The sequence below is a fragment of the Cebus imitator genome, unplaced genomic scaffold (assembly GCF_001604975.1).
Source record: "Cebus imitator isolate Cc_AM_T3 unplaced genomic scaffold, Cebus_imitator-1.0 Scaffold4, whole genome shotgun sequence".
NCBI classification, from domain to species: Eukaryota; Metazoa; Chordata; class Mammalia; order Primates; family Cebidae; genus Cebus; species Cebus imitator.
In genome coordinates this window covers 846129-855717 of record NW_016107319.1, presented here as the reverse complement: position 1 = coordinate 855717, position 9589 = coordinate 846129, and the positions used below count along the sequence as shown (strand labels likewise).

At 47.7% G+C, this 9589-nt stretch overlaps 1 protein-coding gene across 3 annotated transcripts in view; it reads left to right on the top strand.

The window, feature by feature from the left end:
- Positions 1-1112: 1112 nt before the first annotated feature.
- The window catches only part of MPV17L (MPV17 mitochondrial inner membrane protein like), a 14551-nt gene continuing 6074 nt past the window's right edge, over positions 1113-9589 (top strand). For 2 of the 3 annotated variants that reach the window (XM_017533314.2, XM_017533318.2), the window contains exons 1-2: positions 1113-1557; positions 6076-6146. In XM_017533314.2, the coding sequence (XP_017388803.1) occupies positions 1248-1557; positions 6076-6146 (381 nt within the window). In that variant the 5' untranslated portion in view covers positions 1113-1247. The remainder of the gene's footprint in view (positions 1558-6075; positions 6147-9589) is intronic. The other variant, XM_017533326.2, reaches the window with a different exon arrangement.

The window sequence follows — 9589 nt, the reverse complement described above, 5'->3', positions numbered from 1 at the left end:
GCAACCTCCGCCTCCCGGGTTCAAGCGATTCTTCTGCCTCAGCCTCTCGAGTAGCTGGGATTACAGGCGCTTGTCACCACGTTCCGATAATTTTAGTATTTTTAGAGACAGAGTTTCACCATGTTGGCCAGGCTGGTCTCGAACTCCTAACCTCAGCTGATCCGCACGCCTCAGCCTCCCAAAATGCCGGGATTACAGGCACAAGTCAACTTTTGCTATCCCTTCATTTATTTCTCTCTCTCTCTCTCTCTCTCTCTCTCTCTCTCTCCCTCTTTCTTTTTTCCAGGCTGGAGTGCAGTAGCCCTATTGTGGCTCACTGCAGCCTTGTACTCCTGGGCTCAAGCGATCCTCCCACCTCAGCCTCCCGAGTAACGGTAGCGGAGACTATCAGCGCGCACCACCAAGCCTGACAAATTACAATAATTTTTTGTATGTTTGTTTTGTTTGTAGAGACGGGGTCTTCCTGTGTTGCCCAGGCTAATCTGGAACTCCTGGCCTCAAGGGATCCTCCTTTGCAATCCTATAAAAGTGCTGAGATTACAGGCATGTGCCACTGCGCCTGGCCAAATGCACCCTTTTTTAGTGTACAATTCAGTGGTTTCTAATATATTCGCAAAGCCATGCAACCATCACACCTACCTAATTTCAAAATGTTTTCATCACTCCAAAAAATAATCCCGAATGGGAGGCCGAGGAGGGCGGATCACTCGAGACCAGCCTGGCCAACATGTTGAAACCCGGTCTCGGCTAAAAATACAAAAATTAGCCGGGTGTGATGGCGCACGCGCAGTCCCGGGTACGCGGGAGGCTGAGGCAGGAAAATAGCTTGAACCTGGGAGGCGCAGGTTGCCTTAAGCCGAGATCGCATCACGTTACTCTAGCCTCGGCGACAGAGGGAGACTCTTGACTCAAAATAATTAATTAGTAAATTAAAACAACAATAAATAAATAACCCCATACCTTCTGCCTCTGTGGCTTTGCCTGTTCTGGGTATTTCGCGTGAACGGACCCAAGCCACGGGTGGGCCGGGCCCCTTTCCAACGCTCAGCCCCGACGTCGGCCCGTGGCCTCCGGATTGGACGGCGCGGCGCGGGGTGCGCGGCGCCCAATCGCTCCGGAGCATCTGGAGGAGGCAGGTGCGGGCGCGGGCGGCGGCGCAGAGGCTGCTGCAGGCGCGGGAGGCCCGGACGCGGTACCGAAGCCGCCGACCACGCCGGCTGCTGATCGCGGGAGCCCACGGCGCGGACATGGCGGGCTGGTGGCCGGCGTTGTCGCGCGCGGCCCGGCGCCACCCGTGGCCCACCAACGTGCTGCTCTACGCCGCGCTCTTCTCGTCCGGGGACGCGCTGCAGCAGCGGCTGCGGGGCGTCCAGGCCGACTGGCGCCATACGCGGCGCGTGGCCACCGTGGTGGTGACCTTCCACGCCAACTTCAACTACGTGTGGCTGGGCCTGCTGGAGCGCGCGCTCCCGGGCCGCGCGCCGCGCATCGTGCTGGCCAAAGTACTGTGCGACCAGGTGGTTGGCGCGCCCATAGCTGTCTCGGCCTTCTACGTCGGTGAGGGGCTGGGAGGGGGTCTGGGAGGTGGGACCCAGTATTGGGGGACTGGAGGCAGGGACTCGGGGATCAAGTGGCTGGAGGGAGGGCGCTGCAGGGGCCTGGGGATGCGGGCAGGAGCTGGGGCTCTGAGGTCGTGGCTGCTTCAGCGGCCTGGGAGAGCCGGGGCAAGGGCTGGAGGCTAGGGTGTTTGATGAGGAGAAGTTGGGGTGGGGGGCACTGGCTGGGGAGCCCGGAAATTGGGAGCCAGAGGTCCACCGGGTCAGGAATTGAGGGGACTAGGGTCAGGGCTTACTCTGGGGTTGGGTATACGCCAAGGCTGGAGGTAGGCAGGGCTAGGGAGGGCTTTTTCCCTCTCAAAAAGGCCCACGGGAAAATCAAGATCTCAGCTCAACGCCATAACATCTGCAAAGGCCATGAACCAGTCCTGGGGAAGGGAAGGGACCCACCTGGTGTTCAGAAAATCCACGCCTGGGGCTCCAGGGCCAACATAGGAACAAAATGCAAGGGGACCCATGCAGGTGGAATGTGAGATTATGCCTGGATCCTCAGAAAATTCATGCCCAAGGTCCTAGTTCTGCTTTGGTAACAAGATTTTCCCCTGGGGGGTCCCACGGAAAATAGGGGACCTTGTATTCCTGCTATGGAGGACTATATACCTGTGAGCGTTCAGGGAACCCTCTCCTTAGAGTATCCGACCCGGGCCTGGGGTGTAGGGGACAAGGGAATGACTGTGGAAACCTTCTCCACTGCCTAAAATAAGAACAATGGAAATGTTACCTGAAAAATACCAGGGTTCATTCCCCTAAGGAGTGACAAATGACTCCACCAAGAGGCAGGTTTTGATCAATGGGAGTTTTATTACTTGGCACGAGTAAGGAAGACACTGGGCGTATTCTCCAAAGCAGTGTGTCCCTTAGAGAGAGACAGGAGGGTTTTATGGGATGATGGAGAGGGGAGAATGTGAGGGTGCATGACTGCATGTAGAGTAGGGGTCCCAGTGGCGCAGATGCAGCGAGTCATCATGTTAGTACATAGGTTGTGTGTTATAGTCATGAAGCTGTAGCTTCTCCTGGAGTGAAGACTTTAGCATGGTAATGACGAGAGTTAACTTGGGTTCATCTGTAAGTAACCCGGGTTCAGTTAGGAGCTGGATTTTTATTATTTATTATTATTATTTTTTTATTTTTTATTTTTTTTGGAGACAGAGTCTTGCTCTGTTGCCCAGGCTTGAGTGCAGTGGTGTGATCTTGGCTCACTGCAACCTCCACTTCCCGGGTTCAAGCGATTCTCCTGCCTCTGCCTCCCAGGTTCAAGTGATTCTCGTGGCATGCCTGGCTAATTTATTTTTGTATTTTTAGTAGAGATGGGGTTTGACCGTGTTGTCCAGGCTGATCTCGAAGTCCTGAGCTCAGGCAATCCACCCGCCTCAGCCTCCCAAGCTGCTGGGATAACAGGCCTGAGCCACCTCGCTCGCTGGAGCTGGTTTAAACAAACAAGGTGTCCTCATTCCACCCAGGGTTGGGGAAGGACAGGTTGAGGGCAGGAGGCTGTAAAACAGGCTGATTGCTCAAGTTGGTTAACTTCCAGTAGTCTTTGGAGATCCTCCCTGTCTGTTTACAGAAAGAGCCCTATGGCCTCTATCATCATCGCAATTTCTATAGCCTTGAAGGGGTTGGGGTGGGTAACTGGGGAGAAAAGCTCTATGGGTCTTAAGCCTGACCTTGGGATTGGGGATCACAAATTTCCCCCCAAATGGGAGAGGACTTTTCCTAAGGGCTGTTGATGCTTTCTAATACCAGGCTGAGGTCAGGCAAGCCACTGTCTTGAAGAAACTTACTCTGCCCCCTGAGCCTTATTTTTAAGAGTCAGATTCATTTCCTTTCCCAACAGACCCCACCAGAAACACAAATGACCTGATTATCTATTGCCATTGCAGCCAGCTACATGGCTGATGGGGTCAGTGGGTCAGGAGAACAGACAGCCTGAGAGCTAGGGCCTCCTGTTTTATCAGAAGGTCTGTGCCTGGTTCCAGGGTATCATTTCCAGACTGGATTTGCAAACTGCTTCCTAGCACATTACAGAAGCTGTATACTGGTGAAGGGGTAGGGGACCAGAATCCTATTTCATCCTCAAAGACCAGTGAGATTGTTCTCTCTTTTTCTTTTTTCTGTGTGTTTTTTTCTTTGAAACAGACTCTTGTTTTATTATCCACGCTGGAGTGTACAGTGGCCTGATCTTGGCTCACTGCCACCTCTGAATTCAAGCAATTCTCCTGCCTCAGCCTACCGAGTAGCTGGGATTACAGACACACACCACCATGCCCGGCTAATTTTTGTATTTTTAATGGACGTGAGGTTTCACCATGTTGGCCAGACTGGTCTCAAACTCCTGACCTCAAGTGATCTGCCCACCTCAGGCTCCCAAAGTGTTGGGATTATAGACGTGAGCCACTACACCTGAGACTGTTCTTATTATTCTCATGTTACAAATGAGGAAACTGAGTCTCAGAAGGGTTACGTGACTCACCCAAAGAGAACACAATCCAGGCACTTGATGCTCTCATGGTGAAAAGGTTGACAGTGTGCCTGGACTGAAAGGTGCTGAGTAACTAACAAGACTTGAACCTATGTCCAGGCCAAGGTCTCTGATACAGATTCCTGGCCAGATTGCTACTTTGCTTTGGTTTTCAGTTTTTTCTAGTTCAGTTTTCCTCATCTTGTATTACAATGAAGGGGGAAGTGGAAAGGGATGGATTGGAGGTTTGTGTAAGGCTCTACCTGGAAATTGCATTAATCAGATGATCTTTGTGCTGGGGCCACCTTGGGGAACCTGAGTCGTAACAGATGAAGAGCTCTGCTTGGGAATGGGACACCTGGGTTAAACTCTGTCTGCTATTAACCTCTCTAAGCTCTTTTCCTCCTTTGTAACTCTACCTACCTTAGCAAATTGTAAGGAGAGGAACATGAAATGAGGCGCATAAAGTACTTAGCATTTAATTAATGCTGGCTAAGTGGAACACAGTATTACCAATATTTTGCTGGGTCACGTAAGAATCTTCTGCAATTAACTAATAAAGCTCTTATTTCCCCTCCTTTGTAATCAGGGATTGGAAAGAATTTTTAAAGTACTCTCAGTTTTACAACCCTTCCTAAAATACAAGAGCTTTGCCTTGCTACCTGAATCTCTTTTTTCTTTTTTCCTTTTCTCTTTTTGAGACAGGGTTTCACTCTATTCCCCAGCCTGGAGTGCAGTGATGTGATCACAGCTCATTGCAGCCTCGACTTCCTGGGCTCAAGCAATCCTCCCACCTCTGCCTCTGGAGTAGCTGGGACTGCAGGCGTGTACTCCCATACCTGGCTGGTTCTTAAATTGTTTTGTAGAGACAAGGTCTTGATGTATTACCCAGGCTGTGAATTTCTCTTCAGGGATGTTGAAGATCAAAGTTTTCAAAGTGTTTTTAGGAAGGCTGAATTGATGTTCCACTTTCAGATTTTGATTAGGGTAATACTGATGGGAAATTTGTAGTTGCCAGAATATTTGGGTCCACTAAATAAAAAATTACTTATTTTTATTTTTTTGAGATGGAATCTCGCTTTGTCACCCAGTCAGGAGTGCAGTAGTGTGATCTTGGTTCACTGCAACCTCTGCCTCCTGGGTTCAAGCGATCCTCCTGCATCAGCCGTCTAACTAACTGGTATTACAGGCATGCACCACCACGCCTAGCTAATTTTTTATTTTTAGTCAAGAGAGGGTTTCTCCATGTTGGTCTCAAACTCCCAACCTCAGGTGACCTGCCCACGTTGGCCTCCCAAAGTGCTGGGATGAGCCACTGCACCTGGCCCACTGGCTTTTTTTTAAAGATAGAAATTAAAATTTCAAAATGTTCAACATTTCACAAAATGTTTGGAAGGTAAAGTCACCAATAGACCCACTATTGTAACTTGTTTGTTTTTGTGAATTGTTACAGTTTTTGAAAAAATAATTGTTTTCCTGTAACTTTAATACTCTGCTATTTTTGATTTGTATTTAGCATTCCTTTAAAATTTACCTAGTTTTAGAATGGAGATTATGTTCTTTTTTTTGTTTTGAGACAGGGTCTCGCTGTGTTGCCCAGGCTGGAGTGCAGTGACATTATCACAGCTCACCGTAGCCTCTACCTCCCAGGCTCAAGCAATCCTCCCACCTTGGCCTCCTAAGTAGCTATGACTACAGGTGTGTCACCACATCTGGCTAAGTTTGGAATTTTTTGTAGAGATGGAGTTTCACCATGTTGCCCGGGCTGGTCTCTTAACTCCTGGACTCAAGCGATCTCCCTGCTTCGACCTCCCAAAGTGCTAGGATTACAGGCATGAGGCACCACACCTGGCTATGTTCTTTTCACTGTAGGGTCAGAAAGGTCATTTATGGATGTTAGTGATGGTTACTTTGCATATTGAAATGGGAAACTTAAACATGAACTGTTCTACAGTACTCTTATGAATCTCTTAAAATTCTTTCGGTGTTTTTTGCAAATAGGTATGAGCATTCTCCAGGGAAAGGATGACATATTTTTGGACCTGAAACAGAAATTCTGGAATACCTATATGGTAAGACAGGCTTTTGAAAGTGTAATCAGTATCTTTTTGGGTATATATGTATATATTTATAAGGATTTTAAAAATTTTTAATTGACACGTATATGCAGATAATTCAGTACACACGTGATTCTTCAGTACACACGTCTAATCATATCAGGGTTCTCTGCGCACACACGCTTGTGTGTGTGTGTGTTTTAAATAAATTTTTTTTGAGACAGGGTCTCGTTCTGTTACCCAGGCTGGAATGCAGTTGTGTGATCATGGCTCATTGCAGCCTCAACCTCCTGAGTTCAAGCAATTCTCCCACCTCAGCCTTCTGAGCAGCTGAGACTACAGGCATGGGCCACCACACCCAGCTAATTATTTTTAAATTTTTTGGTAGAGACAGAGTCTCACTATGTAGCCCAGGCTGGCCTCAAACTCCTGTGCTTCAGCGATCCTCCCGTCTCAACATTAAGTACATTTTAATAAAACTAATTCTTAAATTAGAGCTCCAGTTTGGCTGGCAGAAGGGTCCAATATTTTGACAGAGAAATCTTAGTTATTTTGATAGATGAATGAGGAGAGGCTTTAAGAGTATCTATACTTCTTATGAATTGGAAAGAAATAATATGTCTAGGCCGGGCAGAGTGACTCATGCCTGTAATCCCAGCACCTTCAGAGGCTGAGGCAGATGGATCACTTGAGGTCAGGAGTTTGAGACCAGCCTGGCCAACATGGTGAAACCCCATCCTACTAAAAATACAAAAATTAGCTGGGCACGGTGGTGCACATTTGTAATCCCAGCTACTCGGGAGGCTGAGGTAGGAGAATCACTTGAACCTGGAGACAGAGGTTGCAGTGAGCCAAGATCACACCACTCCAGCTTGGGCAACAGAGCGAGACTGCATCTCAAAAAAGAACTACTATCTATGCATTTTAGTCCATGTTCTCAATGATTTCTGACTTTATTATATGAACTCTTATTAATGATCACAATTTATTTTATAAATTTTGCAGCCAAAGGGACAATTTATTTTGTAAATTTGAGATCCTATTTGCAAAATAGGGATTGTAGACTGTAAGTGGCTTAATGGAATCCTTCCCACATTCAGAGTCAATGTTTTCAGGTGAGCACTCTGCAGACTCTTGCTGAAAAGAACTTTATTATCAAAAAGGTACTGATAGCGAAGGAGAGTTTTCCACCCAGGGTTATTCCAAGGTTTGAAGCAAATCAGCTGTTTTACTGTTTGCTCAGCACAAACATACACAATCCAGTCCAATACATATTTATTCAGTTAAGATTTATTGAACAGTGTCCTAAGGCCTGGCAAAATCCGGGATGATTTTCATCTCTGCCCTAGAGCATGTTCGATTGCATTCATCACAAGGAGATGAATCTTTGGGATTCTAGAATGTACACAGGCTGGCCTAGGCCTTCACATGTTCTTCATTCCCTATCGAAAGCAGTGTTGAGCCACAACTACCTATACCTGTACAGCTTCTAGCATCATCTGTTGGATGGTACCGAGCCTCTGAGCAAGCATCACTTGATGGCTAGAGGCAGAGGATGGAGAGGTTTGAAGCCAGAGGCTTCCCCTGAGCCTCTATACTACAGTATAGAGTAACTATAGTAACTACAAGGAATGTGTTCAGAACTCTTGGGATTTCTCTTAGGGCAGAAATTGAGGACCCCATGCTGACAACCAAATGTGATTTTCTTCTGGTTTTTTTTTTTTTTTTTTTTTTTAAGACAGAGTCTTACTCTGTCTCCTAGGCTGGAGTGCAGTGGCACCACCTTGGCTCTTTCCAACCTCTGCCTCCCGGCTCAAGCAATTCTCCTGCCTCAGCTTCCTGAGTAGCTGGCATTACAGACTTGCACAACCATGTCCAGCTAATTTTTTTATTTTTCAGTAGAGACGGGGTGTCACCATGTTGGCCAGACTGGTCTTGAACTCCTGACCTCAGGTGATCCGCCTGCCTCAGCCTCCCAAAGTTCTGGGATTACAGGTGTGAACCACCACACCCAGCCACTTCTTCTGTTTTAATTTGGAAAAAGGAACAAGCTTTTCCATTATGTTGTAAAGTCTATAGAGATATGTACAGCTAACATTTTTTTTTTTTAAGAGCAAGAAGTTAGGCAGCTCACACCTGTAATCCCAGCACTTTGGGAAGCTGAGGCAGGAGGATCGCTAGAGTCCAGGAGTTTGAGACCAGCCTGCACAACATAGTGAGACCCCGTCTTTAGCACAGTAAAGCAAAATAGCTAAGTATAGTGGCGTGCATCTCTGGTCCCAGCTGCTTGGGAGGCTGAGATGGGAGGATCACAAGCCTGGGAGACTGAGGCTGCAGTGAGCTATGATTGTGCCACTGGGCTCCAGCCTGAGTGACAGAGTGAGACCCTGTTTCAAAAAAAAAAAAAAAGAGAGAGAGAGAAGGAAGTAGAATTGGGAAAGAAAGAAGCTTCAGGCCAGCACTTTGGAAGGCCGAGGTGGGCGGATCACAAGGTGAGGAGATCGAAACCATCCTGGCCAACTTCGTGAAACCCCGTCTCTACTAAAATATGAAAAAATTAGCTGGGCATGGTGGCACACGCCTGTAGTCCCAGCTACTCGGGAGGCTGAAGCAGGAGAACTGCTTGAACCCAGGAGGCGGAGGTTGCAGTTGCCAAGATTACACCACTACACTCCAGCCTAGCAACAGACCAAGACTTTGTCTCAAAAGAAGAAAAAAAAAAAAGAAAGAAGCTTCAGGCAAGGATTTGTAAATGATGAACAGAACCATGGGAACATTTGCATACTGTTTTAAAAAAATAGTGGTTACAATGAGCGAGTCTCATCTACCCTCATGAAAAGAAAGAAGGTATACCAGCAGTCAGAAGCCCAGCCCATTTGGAGATTTTTCGGGGAAGATTTGCTTTGATAAGAAACTGTCTTCCAGGTGCTGTACTAGGTGTTTGTGGAAGATACCCAAAAAACCCATATAAAACACAGATTCTGTCCTAAAGGCACTTAGATTCTAGTGGGATAGATAGATAAACAGACAAGTCATTAACTAGGATTCCACGAGAAATGCTCTCAGAGCCCATGGGTACTTAGCACAATGAGGAGGTGTGGAGGTGGGGATCCAGGAAGTCTTGCTGGGGCCAGGCACCAGCGGCTCATGCCTGTAATCCCATCACTTTGGGAGGCCAGGGTGGGTGGATCGCTTGAGTTGGGGAGTTTGAGACCAGCCCGGGCAACATGACAACAAAACCTGATCTCTACAAACACAAAAGTGAGCTGGGCATAGTGGCTCGCACCATGCTACTCAGGAGTCCCAGCTACTAAGGAGGCCGACGTGGGAGGATCTCCTGAGTCCAGGAGGCTGAGGCTGCAGTGAGCTATGATTGTGCCACTGCACTCCAGCCTGGGCAACAGAATCAGACCTTGTCTCAAAAAAAAGCAAAACAAAAAAGAACGCCCATAACTCAA